The following is a 15,323-nucleotide window of genomic DNA, read 5'->3' as shown; positions in this document are numbered from 1 at the left end:
CACCCTGCTACTTCGATGAAGGAGCAGGATTCATTTCTTGGAGATTAAGGGCTGATTGTTAAGACCGCGGGAGGAAAGCAAAGTGTGAATTTGATTTAAGGTCTGAAGCCTCTTATAAAATTTTTTTTTTCCGGCATCACAAAACGAACTCTCTTCACATTAAAGAAATTTTTTTCCATTGTGGTAGTGACCAAGGAGACAACATGCTGTAAACAGAAGGCAGCCTTTAGAGTTAGTTAGACTTTGGGTCGAAAACCAAGCAGGCGCTTTATGAGCTGTGGGAACTCAGATAATGTCATTTCATCTCTCTGAGCTGCAGTTCCGTATACGTAAAGCGGGGGCATCAACACTGACTTTGTGTGACGGTTTCATGGTATGACACATACAAGGCACAGGGACAGGAATTCTTAAATGTTAGTTATAATTATCATGCATTTCTGCAGAAATAATGATGATAGTGAGCAAAACAGGTATATCATCTACCCAATCGGAGGGTTGAGCTTATCTCTGATGTCACGTCCATGTGACAACTCTATAGTCTGATTAGAAACCAGCCAGATCCATGATGTTGAAGTCCATCTGCCAACTGTAATTTCCCCCTGCATGATGATGATGATGATGGGGATGATGATGATGGTGATGGTGATGATGGTGGTGATGATGATGATGAAATATTTTTATTACGTCCTTATAGTTATAAAGGTCTTTCCATCCATTGCTCTGCTTTATCCACACAACAAGCCTGTGCAGGGCTACCAGAATTATTATCCCACTTCTCTGATGAGAAAATGAGGCTCAAGGAAGTGCAATGTCTTGCCTGAGTCTTACCAGCTCACAAGTGGTGGGGCCAGCTAGGTTCTCTGACTGCAGATCCCCGCCTTCCCTCATGACTTTTCCGGCATGTGACATTCACAAGAAGGCCTACTCAATTGTGGTTTCTGAAATTCTCCTGAAGGTTCAGCATCAGGAGAGCAAGCTGGAGCGCTCCCAGTTCACCTCAGCTGATGGTGTGAATGAAGATCTCGCTCTAAATGACCAAATGATAGACATTCTGTCTTCAGAGGACCCCGGGAGCATGCTTCAAGCCTTAGAAGAGTAAGAATTCTAAGTCACATTATACTTCCGTGGATATGATGAATGTTTTACCTATTATAGCAGCATGAGAGCAAACACTGAGTGTGTTTCATTCATTAATTCATCCTATTAATCATTAATTTGTCATTCAGTAGTCATAATCGAACAACTGCCATGCCCTGAACACTATGCTTGGTATTTGAAAAAAGAGATAAGACATAGGTTGAGCTGTGAGGCAGTCTGACCTAGTGGGAAGACAAACACAGAAACAGAAGTGACCATAAATGTTTGATGAGTACCATGCTAAGATCGGGGCTAGCTGAGCCCAGAAGAAAAAGTAATTACCTCTGAGTGGGTCATGGAGATGCTTCCCAGAGGAAGAGATATTTTAACTAATTCTTGAAGCACGGGCAGAAGTTTTTCAAGTAGATGAAGGGAGGAGAGGCTTTTCAGGCAGAGGAAAGACAGGACAGATGCCAAGATAGGAAGTGAACAAGATATGTACATTTGGTGAGGTGTAAGGAGCTCAGTACGACTGACGTGTGGATTGGAATATTGAGTAGTGTATTGAAGGAGAGGAAGTAACACCTTGAGAGAGAGGCCAGACCAGGTGTTGTGATTGTTGGCTAAACTGAATTCAGTTCTTTTTATTTTTTATTTTATTTTAAATTTTTATCAATTTATCTATCTATAATTTACTTTTAAGGACCAGGACCTGAGTATCTTTATTTTATTTTATTACTTATTGAGATAATGTTGGTCTATAACATTATATATTTCATGTGTACAACATTAAATATTTCTACTTCTGTATACCCTACAGTATGTTCACCACCAAAAATTTAGTTTTCATCCATCACCATACAGTTGATCCCCTTTATGCATTTTGCCCTCCCCCACCATTCCTCTGTGGTAGCCACTATTCTGAGCTCTGTATATACGTGTTTGATTTTGTTCATTTATTTTGTGTTTTTGTTTGTTTATTTTCTATATTCCACATATGACTGAAATCATATGATATTTTCTTTCTCCACCTGACTTATTTTACTTACATAATACCCTCAAGGTCCATCTATGTTGTTGCAGATGGCAAGATTTCATCTTTTTATGGCTGAGTAATATTCCATACACGTATCACATCCTTATCCATTCATCTGTTATTGGGCACTTAGGTTGTTTCCATGTTTTGGCAATTGCAGTGATGCAATGAGCATAGGAGTGAATGTATCTTTTCAAATCAATGTTTTCATATTCTTTGGATAAATACCCAGAAGTGGGATAGCTGGATTATATAGTGGTTCTGTTCTTATTTTTTTGAGGAATTTCCATGCTGTTTTCCATAATGGCTGCACCAATTTACATTCCCACCAACACTTGTTATTTCTTGCCTTTTTGATAATAGTCATTCCAACAGGTGTGAGGTGATATCTCATTGTGGTTTTAATTTACATTTCCCTAATAATTCGTGCTATTGTTTTCATGTGCCTGTTGGCCATCTGTATGTCTTCTTTGAAAAAATGTCTATTCAGCTCCACCCATTTTTCAATTGGGTTGTTTTGTTGTTGAGTTGTATCTGTTCTTTATATATTTTGGATATTACTACTTATCAGATATATTGTTTACAAATATCTTCTCCCATTCGGTAGGTTGTCTTTCCGTTTTGCTGATAGTTTCGTTTCCTTTGCTGTGCAGAATCTTTTTAGTTTGATGTAGTCCCATTTGTTTATTTTTGCTTTTGATTCTTTTGCCTGAGGAGACATATCTGGAAAGATATTGTTAAGACCCATGACCAAGAGTGTACCACCTATGTTTTCTTCTAGGAGTTTTATGGTTTCAGGTTTTACATTTAAGTCTTCAATCCATTTTGAATTGACTTTGGTGTATGATATGAGATAGTGATCTAGTTTCATTTTTTTTGCATATCGTTGTCCAGCTTTCCCAACATCATTTATTGAAGAGACTGTCCTTTATCCATCGTATGTTCTTTGCTCCTTTGTTGTAAATTAATTGTCCATATATGCATGGGTTTATTTCTGGGCTCTCAATTCTGTTCCATTGATCTATGTAACTGTTTTTGTGCCAGTACCACACTGTTTTGATTACTATGGCTTTGTAATATAGTTTGAAATCAGGGCGTGTGATACCTCCAGCTTTGTTCTTTTTTTCTCAGGATTGCTTTGGCTATTCAGGGTCTTTTGTGGTTCCACATAAATTTTAGAATTTTTGTTCCATTTCCGTGAAAAATGTCCTTGAGATTTTGATAGAGATTGCATTGAATCTGTAGATTACTTTAGGTAATATGGATGCTTTAACAATGTCATTCTTCCAATCCATTAGCATGGAATATTTTTCCATTTATTTGTGCCTCCTTCAATTTCTTTCAACAGTGTTTTATAATTTTCAGTGTACATATTTTCACTTCTTTGGTTAAATTTATTCTTAGTTATTTTATATTTTTTGCTGTGATTGTAAATGGGATTTTTTTTTTCTCAATTTCTCTTTCTGGTAGCTCATTGTTAGCATATAGAAATGCAACAGATTTTTGTATGTTGATTTTGTACCCTGCAATTTTATGTTTGTTTATTATTTCTTTTAGTTTTTTGGTGGAGTCTTTAGGGTTTTCTATGTATAAAATTATGTCATCTGCAAATAGTGACAGCTTTACTTCTTTCTTTCCAATTTGGATAACTTTAGGTTTTTTCTTCCCTAATTATTCTGGCTAGGACTTCCAATACTGTGTGAAATAATTTCTCCCTTTAGATCTGTTAATAATTGTTTTATATATTTTGGTGCTCCTATGTTAGGTGCATATACATTAATAACTGTTATGTCTTCTTAGTGAATTTTCCCCTTTATAATTATATACTGTTCATTTTTGTCTCTTGTTACCTTTTGGGCTTGAAGTCTATTTTGTCTGATATGAGTATGGCTACACCCCCTTTTTTGGCTGTCATTTGCTTGAAGTATCATCTTCCATCCCTTCACTTTGAACATGTGTTTGTCTTTAGAGCTGAGATGGGTCTCCTGGAGGTAGCATGTAGTTGGGTCTTGTTTTTTAATCCATCCAACCACTCCGTGTCTTTTGATGGGTGAATTCAGTCCATTAACATTTAAGGTTATTATTGATAGATGAGGACTTAGTACTGCCATTTTATCTTTTGTTTTCTGGTTGCTCTGTCTCTCCACTGTTTTCTTTCCCCCTGTGTTTCTGTCTGCCATTTTGATTTGGTGGTTTTCTCTGATGTTTTTCTCAGTTTCCTCTTTTTATGTTTCGTGTCTCTGCCCTAGATTTATGTTTTGTGGTTTGTATAAAACTTTTCATAGATACAATAGTCCTTTTTATGCTGATAGCGTCTTATCTTCGTTCAACGCTATGGGTTCCATCTTTTTCCTCTTCCCCTTTTATGTTTTTGTTTTCTCAAATTATCCATTTTTATGTTGTGAGTTACCAAACTGAAGTAGTTACCATTATTTTTTCTGCTTTTTTCCCCTCCTTTAACCTTTATGCTATGATAAAATGTTTTAAAAACTATTCTGGGAAAGAGTAACAATTTTCTGATTCTGTTTATCACCTTACTCAAACTTTTGGGTACTTTGCCTTTTTGTTTCTGATCAAAGGGCTCCTTTCAACATTTCTTGTAAGACAGGTCTGGTGGTGATGAACTCCCTCAGCTGTTGTTGTCTGGGAAAACCTTTATTTCTCCTTCATATCTGAATGATAACTTTGCTGGATAGAATATTACTGGGTGACAGTTTTTATCTTTCAGTATTTTGAGAATGTCATTCTGCTCCCTCCTGGCCTATAAAGTTTCTGCGGAGAAATCTGGTGATAGCCTAATGGTGATTCCTTTGTAGGAACCTTTTTCCCTGGCTGCCTTTAAAATTCTTTCCTTGTCATTGACTTTTGACAATTTTAATATAGTGTGTCTTGGGGAAGGTCTTTTTACCTTGAGGTAATTAGGTGTTCTCTTAGCTTCATAGACTTGTATATCCAGTTCCTTTCCCAGCTTTGTGAATTCTCAGTTATCATTTCTTTAAATAAACTCTCTGTTCTTTTCTCCCTCTCTTCCCTGGGATACTCATTACCTTAATGTTACCCTTCCTAAAAGAGTTGAATAGCTCTCATAGAATTTCCCTGTTTTTTAACGTCTTATTTCTCTTTCCTCTTCTACTTGTATCTTTCTAGATTTCTATTTTTGAGCTCACTCATTCTCTCCTCCATATGGGCTGCTCTATTTCCAAAACTTTCTAATGCATTATTTACCTTGTTTATGAGTTCTTCAGCTCCAGAATTTCTGTTTGATTCTTTTTTTGAGTTTCAATTTCTTTGGTAAAGCATTCCTTCTATTCATTAATTTTATTTCTCAGCCCATTGAACTGCCTTTCTGAGTTTTCTTGTAGCTCACTGAGTTTCTTCATGACAGCTATTTTGAATTCTTTATATGTTAGATCCCAGTATTCCGTGACTTTCAGTTTGGTTTCTGGAGATTGTCATTTTCTTTTTGTGGTGCAGTGTTACTGTGGTTCTTCATGGTGTTTGGTGAGTTGTTCCTCTGCCAGTGCCTTTGAAGTAACAAACACCTTTGTGCTTGATTCTGCGCTGCCTCTAGTTATATCTGAGAGTTGGCACTTTTCATCCTCCACTGCCTCCGTCAGAGGTGTGGCTCCATGTCTTCCTTATTACTTCTTGTGTCTCCGGGTTTGTTGGTGCCTTGCTGTTGCCACTGTCACTGGCATTGCTACCTGGGGCACCAGGATGAAAGGCTTTTCTGCCACATCTGGGAATCCCTGAGTTGCAGGCTCTGCCACCACAAGGGGTAGTGGAGGGGAGCTGGATTCACACAGGCACCTCTGCCTTGTCCAGTGTTACACAGTTCATGGGCTCTGCTGCTGGGGGTTAGGGGGTTGAGGGGTCAGAGTCATGGGTGCCTCAGTGGCTGGAGGGACAGGGTCCCAGACCCCACTGCCACTGCTGCCCACTTACCTGTGGCCATGGGCACTGCTGTGGCCAGGATGTCAGTCTTGTGTGCTGCTTCCCCCTGCTGCTACTGGGATCTTTGGGGCTGTGGGTTCATCTGCCATGGCTTGGGGGGCCAGGACTGCAGGCACCAGCCCTGCTGTTCCCCCACTTCTGCCCCCTCTCTGTGTTCCAGTCTGCTCACCGTTATATGTACAAATGTGTGGAATTCTCTGGCATCCTGTCAGGCAGAGGCACCTTTGTTGCACTGTGGGTGCTTTACTGATTACTGATTGAAGGGGAGACAAAGAGAGTGTCTCACTCCACCATGATGCTGAAGTCCTCCAGTACACCCATTTCTTTTTATTTATTTAACAAATACTTATAATGTTCTATGTATGAGTAATAGAACGTAGAGCCAGACATGGTTCTAAGAACTTTGCAAATATGTATAATCCTCTCAATAACCCTAGGAAGCAGGCATTGATGTTTTTACCATCATACAGGTGAGGACTTAAGGTTAAAAAGCTTGCCCTAGGGCACACACTAGTAAATGAGAGGGGCAGGTTTCAAACCCACTCACTGTGGCTCCAGGGCACATGCCCTTAATCAGGGTGCTGCACTGACCACGATTTCTCCTGGCCAGGCAATGGACACAGTCTGTTGGCTGACTGTCACTCAGTAAGTTTCATCAATTTGGCCTTTCCTTCTTTCACTTCACAGATATTGGCAGATGACTTCTTTATATGTTCCCTTTTTTCAGTTGTTGCTAAAATTCTCAGTCTTATCTTTTATTTCCTCAAACATATTAAGCATAATTATTAAGTCTCTGTCTGAAAACTTCATTATCTTTACCCCTGTTCTGTGTCTATTACCTCTCGTTCCTCTGAGTTTGTGATCCTATTTTCCTGTCTCCTTGTATGCCTAGGTAGTTTTGATTGTGTGCCAGACATTGTAAATGAAAATGGAGAAGACAGTTTGAGGACTAGGATGATGTTATCTTCCTCCAGGCAACTAAGGGTTTTATTATGGATTACCTCAATCTAATCAGAAATTGAGTTCATTTGAAGCTGGGCTTCATTTCCTCCAAGGGCTGATCTGTTTCAGGTGTCCTTTACTACTAAGGTATGAATACCAACCAAAAGGCCAAGGGATTTTATCATGTTGACATCTCCTCAGCAGTCTTGGGACTCCAGTTTTCATCATCAGAAATTCTGCTCAGCTTTTCAGCCCCCTGGGCTGCCTCTTCTAGAACCACAAGATGCTCTTAGGAACACAGTGACCCCAAATATGGGACTGCCATCTCTGAGCTTCCTTATTCTCCTAGATCTTAGCCTCATATTTATTCACTGCCTTGTTAGCTCTCAGATGCTTTCAAACAGATTTTGTTTTTGTCCAACTTTTCTAACTGTTTTCAGTGGGATAGTTTGTCAGAATTACCTAGACCACCGTTAATAGGAACAGAACCCTTTTTTGTGTAAACCATACTCTGAGCAATGAACCAGATAGAGTCCCTGTTATCAGTGGCAGCCTAAGAGGGAGATAGACGTGGAAACAGACAAGGCTCAAAAGAGCATAGAGCAATAGGACCACTGAGTGCTTTGGTTAAGACCATGGTCCCTGGAGTTAGGTCAGGTTTAAATCTGGGCTGTATCCCCATGTGGCCTTGGTTTACTTACTTAAGTGACGGCTTAGGATGGAGAAGAGGAGCTGGGTCACAGAGATCTCTGGATGTCCAGGACTCCATAGTAGGCATTGGAGACCCAGGCAATGATTTATTAACGTGGGTAGATTTTGTTTTAAAAGACTACTCTGAATGCAGATGGCAAATGGCTTAGAGGGGAGAGTGAGGGAGACTTTGCAGGAGATGTTGAGGTGTGATGTCGGGTGGGAACGGTAGACTTGAGGAGGAGAGGGTCAAGTGGGAAGAGCCTGCAGAACTGGGTAACTCGTTGTTACCTTACTGTGTGTGTATGCACAGGGCGGGTGCAGTTTGGACATTGAAGGGGAGGGAAAATTTTTGGATGACTCCCCAGGGTTCTGGGTTTTGTTTGTTAGTTTATTTATGTACTTGTGTTTGAGGGGGAGTGGGGGGACCACCCAACAGTTCCAGCTGCTCAGTAGATCCAGAGGCTGCAGAAGTGTCCAGGAGATTGGAGGAAGGAGAGGGGTTCACTTTCAGGACAGTAGTTAGATGCTGAATCTGGGGCAGAGGTCTTTGGAAGATCTATTTATGCCAAATATACCATCTGAAGAGACTGGATTCTCATTTGGTTTTATCAGCTTTTTATTTTTTCTGTCTTTGCTTTCTTGTTATACTGCTGATTATTAATACTGGGACCGTGTGGGAACCCTTCAAACTGGATTCCATGTACAGCAAACTTTTTCTGAGTCTAGAGTCAAGAGGCGTAGCTTCATCTGCCCATTTCCCACTGGGGAGTAATTTCTATGAATTTTGAGTCATTACCATACTGATAAGTTATAATGCCTTATTTTCTTGTATAATAACTCATATTTGGGTAGTATATAAAAATGTACAGTCTCTTTCCCAGGCCTTAGTTAATTTGGTCCTCATACCGATGCTCTTTAGGGCATCTTATTTTCAGTAGTTGATAGGTGAAGAATCTGATGCATGGCTAAGTAAAGAGGTTTATCCATAGTCACACATCTAGTAAGTGACATAACAGGTCTTGAGCTTTCTCAGAATTTAATATTGAGCACATGATACTTTACAAATATTCCCTGAGCCTCAGTTTCCTCATCTCTCATCTGGGGAAACCATAACCTACTGCCCTGGGATACTGTGAAGTGTACTGATATGAAAGATGCATGATGGTAGAGTTTTCACTGCGATGTGGCCTCTAAGCCTGGATCTAAGTTAAAGGGAGATTAGCAGATGCTGAAGAGAAGTGTTCAAGATGATCAGCACTTTCTTGAGTCTTTCTCAAGAACATTGCAGATAGAACCGAAAATGGAAGAGCTTGTTACTGAACCAAACTGGGGTCCACTCACCTGTTTGCAGTAAAGCCAATCTACTGACACCTGCTTGTGGTGAAGGAAAGTACAGCTTGATTGCAGGGCACCAAGTAAGGAGTTCAGGGCAGCTAGTGCTTAAAACCCCAAACTCCCGGGTAGGTTTCATCGAAGAATTTTTTAAATTTTATTTTATTGAAGTATAGTTGATTTACAATGTTATGTTAATTTCTACTGTACATCAGAGTGATTCAGTTATACACATATACATTCTTTTCCATATTCTTTTTCATTATGGTTTATCACTAGATACTGAATATTGTTCCCTGTGCTATACAGTAGGACCTTGTTGTTCATCCATTCTATATATAATAGTTTTCTGCAAAGCATTTTTTAAAAATTTTTATTGGAGTATAGTTGCTTCACAGTGTTGTATTAGTTCCTGCTGTACAGCAATGTGAATCAGTTATGCATATACATATATCCACTCTTATTTAGATTTCCTTCCCACTTAGGTCACCACAGAGCACTGAGACGATCAGCAAGGCATTTTTAAAGGCCAGGTGAAGGAGGAGCCTCCCAGGGTATGTGATCAGCTCCTGCACAGTTCTCTGATTGGTTGATGGTGAGGTAACAGGGCGGAGTCACAAGAGTTAATATTATCAAACCTCAGGCACCAGTAGGTCCTGGGGCTACATGCTCACGTAGTTTATTTCTTCCATTTGGTAGGGGTTTTAGCATCTGTAAAACAGCTCAAGAAATGTGCATCCGATACTGTTATCTAGGTCCTTCAGAGAGGAGCTACAGCAGAGGATATGGGGGAGGGGTCTGTCCCGGGAAGGCCCCATAGGGTCCTGCTCTGTTACAAGCTCAGAGGCAAAATTGAGCATCTGTGTGATCCTGTCTCCCTGGAACCTGATGGTGAATAGACATGGACCCAAGATAGAATCAGAAACAGAGAGTGTGGCCTCCTCGTCTTTAGAGGGACCGCTTATCAGCCCGAGAGGAGAAATCTGTTGTGTCTGACTCACAGCACTTTGTGGGCTGAGGGTATTCTAAGCAGAGAGGGGCTTTCCTCCTGCTTGAAAGGCAGCTCCTTCCCAGCTGAGTGAGTGCCTCAGTGCAGGGCCAGGCCATCAGCTTCGTGAGTGCTGGGCTGAGCTGGCACCCAGCTGGGAATCGGGCCTGTTAATCCATTGCTGGGTGTCAGGGTTGTGCAGCCATTCAGTTGTAAGCCTTCATTTTAGCTTAATTCCCTCATCAGAATGCCAAGGGTGACAAATTAAAATTCTCCACACTGTCTGAGAGAGCGGAGGGAGGACAGGCAGTGGGGAGAAGGGGGATGGTTACTGGCAGAGATTCATGAATATCTCTAATTATATTAAGTGGTACGAGCAGGTGATTATCCATGTATTTCATAACTAAAAGTCTGTTTTCTTCCAAAACTTGAAAATGAGTAGAGTGAAATGATTTGGTTTGTGTGATCAGCACTTAGATATTTCATTTTGCAAGTAGATCAGACTCTGTCACCTTCTGACCTGAGTAATTAATGAAGCCAAATCCAGTTTTTGTACCCTGACGCCAAATTAAATCTTGGAGACAGAGTTTTGGGTGAAGTAGAAAAGAATAGCTTTATTTCTTTGCCAGGCAAAGTGGGCCACAGTGGGATATTGCTGTCAAAACTGTGTGTGCCAACCTGGAGCGGGTAGGGAGAAGTTTGGTTTTTGTTTTAATTAATTAATTAATTAATTTATGTTTGGCTGTGTTGGGTCTTCATTTCTATGTGAGGGCTTTCTCCAGTTGTGGCAAGCGGGGGCCACTCTTCATCGCGGTGCGCGGGCCTCTCACTGTCGCGGCCTCTCTTGTTGCGGAGCACAGGCTCCAGACGCGCAGGCTCAGTAGTTGTGGCTCACGGGCCCAGTTGCTCCGCGGCATGTGGGATCCTCCCAGACCAGGGCTCGAACCCGTGTTCCCTGCATTGGCAGGCAGAGTCTCAACCGCTGCGCCACCAGGGAAGCCCCAGGGAGAAGTTTTATAGTCATAGTTCAAACAGGGCGTGATCAGCTCGTGGACATTCTTCTGATTGGTTGGTGGTGAGGTAAGCGGGAGTCAGCATCATCAACCTTCTGGTTCCAACTGGCCTGGGGTCTACGGGCTTGTGGGCAGCACACAGTTAATTTCCCCCACCTGGTGGGGGTCTCAGTATCTGCAAAACAGCTCAAAGATATTGTTATGTGTATCCCTTGAGGGGGAACCAGCACCCTCCCCCAAGGCTGCACTATTTCTTGACTGTTCCTCCCTTGTCTAGTGTCCTCTCCCTTCCCTAATTAGCATCTGTTTGAACCTGCCCTTTGGTACTCAGGGAAGTTCATAGAGGCTGAATGAAGCCTATTTCCTGTGATCAAGAAATGGGGGACACAGAAAGGCTTTTTGCCCAGGAGCCCCACAGGGTCTTGCTCGGTATCATTAGTACTATAAAATCGGAAAGTATTGATCCTTCCGGTTTTGTTTTAGATTCAAGAAGTGTTAGCTTATGAAAAGCTAACACTAAATATAGGGGTAAAGTCTTCCTTTATCCCTATATTTTATGAGATTATTCTCAGCTGCTGCAATTTGCTGATCCTGGTGTGTGAATGCAATAGGGATATTGGGGTTCACCAAGATTTTATTCTTGTAAATTACTTAGTAGCTCTGGACTTTTATATTTATTTCTCCTTGGGAACTGATCTTATTTTGTCTGAGGAGTGTTTAACATTGATTATTAAGCATGACCTGAAAGTCCTCAGCTAGAGAACTAAATTTTCTCCTCCCTTCCTTCTCCCGTCTCTCTGCCCTCCCTCCCCATCCTGACACTCAATATTTATTGCATGCCAGTTCTGTTTAAAGCACTGTGATTGGACGCTCATTTTGGGACCTGGTGATTGTTTAAAAAACTGTAGCATTGCCAATTACTTTTAATCTTTCCATCTTGATTTATGTCAGGCTTAGAAACTCCCAGAAAGAAAAATGTCACTCAGAATGTCAGGGGATTAATATGCATGGGAATCTGTGATAGTCTCCCCACTAAAAATAGAGTTTTTCTCCAGCAAATCATTTATCCCGTTTGTAATTCTTACCTGAGGTTTAGCTGGGATTCTAAATATGCCTGTGATTTGATTGCTACCTCATTTCCGAGACCCATCAGAGCCGTAACTTTGCCCTATATTGCTGATTTATTTTTGACAAAGAGCATTTCCTTGGTTTGCTTGGTTGTTTATCTTTTACATTGTTTATTCATAGGCTGCCTCTTACACAGAGCATTTGAGGAAGGAATATTTCCTTTGATTTTTATCAGGCTCCCCAGCTATGGTCCTAATGGAGGTGGCTCAGCCCCAGGCATGCTGGGACAGGAGAAAGGAGGAAATGACCGTGACTCGCTGGTCCCGGAAGCTTCTGGAAGCATAGTGTGCCCACAGGGTTTTAGCTCCAGCCTTGCTCTGGCTCTGACCACCACCAAGCATCTCACACCCATGCCCTTACTTAATTCTCATAGCAACTCTCACAAAGGATTCTGATGTTCGGGAAGGTTCATTGGTTTTGCCTGAGGTCACACGAGTGGTAATAGATTTTGTCCCAGGCCTGAGTGCTTTCAAATCCACCGTTCTATTGACAGAACAGCTTTTTAAAGACTGAGCTTAGGTTTTTCTAGAGAGGCAAAGAAAAATAAGAGAAGATAGTAAGTCCAGATCTGTGTTTATTTCCTTTGTTATTAAAAGGAAGCTTATTGCTATCTTTCGATGCTACCAACATCACCTTCTAAACTGCCTCAAAATCATGTTTTGTATTGAAATCGAGCAAGACCCTGTGGGGCTCCTTGCACAGAAGTCTTTATGTCCTGTTTCTTGACTCTAACCTCCATGACCTTCCCTGAGTTCCAAAGGGCAGATTCGAACAGTTGCTAATCCACAAAGGGAAGGGATGCAAAGACAAGGGAGGGGCAGCCAAGAAACAATAGTGCAGCCTTGGGGCGGGGTCCTGGTTCCAACTCAAGGGATACACATAACAGTGCCTTTAAGCTCTTTAAGATGTCCACATTCTTCATATGAGAAAGACCACCTGAGGCTACATTAAAGGAACCAGAGAAGGTCATCAAGAAGATTACTTGAGACCAGATTAGAGGTGCAGGCCAAGTATACATCCTAATCTTATCAGCAACCCTACCCTTGAACCGTTGCTATAAAACTCCCCATCAAATCCTCCTGGGTTGGGACACATAGTTTTCAAGGTCAAGGACTGCTGTGTTCCCCTTTGCCTGGCAAAACAATAAAGCTATTCTTTTCTACTTCACCCAAAACTCCGTTTCCAAGACTTGATTCGACACCTGTGCTGAGAGGCTGAGCTTTTGGCATCAGTACCAAGTGGGTGTTCAGAGTATTTGTAAAACTGAGGCTTTTAAACATGTGTCTAGGTATACCTGGGAGGTACTGCAGGTTCTGTTCCAGGCCACCGCAGTAAAGCGAGTTCCATGAATTTTTTGGTTTCCCAGTGCGTGTAAAAGTTATGTTTACATTATACGGTAGTCTATTAAATGTGCAATAGCATTATGTCTAAGAAAACAATGTACATACCTTAATTTAAAAATACTTTATTGCCAAAAAATGCTTTTGATTTAAAGTGAGAGATGTGTAACTTCCTTTCACTTGAACCCTTAGAGACCATTGTGGGGCTGTTACCGAGTCCAAGCTCGCTCTGCTCGCTGTACAACAGGCCAGTAAATTGGAGACGAGGTGTTGAGGCAAGGAACATGACTTTATTCGGAAAACCGGCAGACTGAGAAGATGGTGGACTAGGGTCCCCCCAAAAACCATTTTATAGGGGTCTGGATGCCAATTTCTTTTCTAGAATCAGAGAGGGAGGTAAAGTAAAAGGGCAGAATAGAGAGGGAGAGGCGGAGAGGAAGTAAAGTAAAAAGGGCCATCAGTCTTGCAAAACATCTCCTGGAATGGCCAGCCTTGGGGAGGGGGGCGGGGATGTGTTAATTTCTTCTTTCTTGCAGCCATCCACAGGTGGGTAGGGTTCCCTGAAGCAGGCCATTATGTATGATAATAATAACAAAAGCAACGAAAAGCAAAGGCTAAAGTCAAAAGAGAAGGATCCAACTTGGGGTCAAAATTGGCTCTTCCCTGTTACAGGTTATTAATTGGCCTCATTTCAATATTGTTGTGTCTCAGGGAATAGGGAGGCCCGAAGACAGGGAGAGAGATGAGGGAATGGCCAGTCTGTGGAGCAGTCAGAACACACACGATATTTATTGGTTAAGTTTGCCATCTTGTATGGGCGCCGTTCGTGGCGCCCCAAAACATTTACAATAGTATCATCAGAGATCACTGATCACAGGTCACCTTAACAAATATAATGATGATGAAAAAATCTGACATATTGCGAGAATGCCAAAATGCGACACAGAGACAGGAAGTGAGCAAATGGTGTTAGAAAAATAGCACCGATAGACTTGCTCAACACAGGGTTGCCACAAACCTTCAATTTGTAAAAAATACTGTAGCTGTGAAGCTCAGTAAAGCAGAGCACAATAAAACAAGGTCTGCTTGTATTGAGTAGTTTTTTATGTACCAACCATGTGATGTTTTTTACAATCACTGTTGGTTAATTTGATGGCAAAGATTAAGAGAAGGTGCAAGGCTACTCAAACTAGAACCCCTAGGATGTAGGTCTGTCCAATGTCCATCCTACAGGTTCCATATATACTCGTGGAATTGAGGAATGATGAGGGAGACTCAGCAGGACCTGCTGATGGATTGAGAATGGGGTTTGAGGGAGAAAGAGCCATCAAGGATGATGCCTAAATTTCAGCCTGACCAACTGGGAGAATGTGGTGCTATTTCCTAAGATGAGGAAGGAGAGGGCAGGATTGCATTTTGAGGAAAAGATTGGAAGTCAGTTTTGGACATGGTGACTGAAAGGTGCCTTTGAGACACCCAGATGGAGGTGTCAGGTGGGCAGTCAGCTGTGTAGGTCTGTTATTGGCTGAAAGTCTGGATGGAGGTGCTAAGTAGAGATGGGGGTTGATGGGAGAACTTATGGGAGAGGACAGGGAAGGAAGGGAACCAGGACGATCCCTTAAGGAATGCCAGCATTTAGAAGTCAGAAAAGTAAGAGGAACCCAGGAGAACAAGGAGGTCTGGAAAGTCAAGAGAAAAGGGATCCTAGAAAAAAGGGGTGACTGACCATGCCTAATATTGCCTGGAGTTCAGTCAAGTGTCTTCCTTTCAGCTACCGGGATACCATTGATGATCAGAGCAGCTCTGGGGGAGAGGCAGGG

General features: G+C 41.7%; 1 protein-coding gene across 6 annotated transcripts in view; it reads left to right on the top strand.

The window, feature by feature from the left end:
• Positions 1 to 15,323, top strand: part of EVC2 (EvC ciliary complex subunit 2) — a 146,350-nt gene that overhangs the window by 44,156 nt on the left and 86,871 nt on the right. For all 6 annotated transcript variants that reach the window (XM_082389985.1, XM_082389981.1, XM_082389980.1 and 3 more), the window contains one exon: positions 956 to 1,095. In XM_082389985.1, coding sequence (XP_082246111.1) covers positions 956 to 1,095 — 140 coding nt within the window. The remainder of the gene's footprint in view (positions 1 to 955; positions 1,096 to 15,323) is intronic.

This window comes from Balaenoptera borealis (assembly GCF_965194805.1).
Source record: "Balaenoptera borealis genome assembly, chromosome: 4".
NCBI lineage: Eukaryota > Metazoa > Chordata > Mammalia > Artiodactyla > Balaenopteridae > Balaenoptera > Balaenoptera borealis.
Note: the sequence above shows the minus strand (reverse complement) of the source record. Positions and strands in the feature narration are given on the sequence as shown.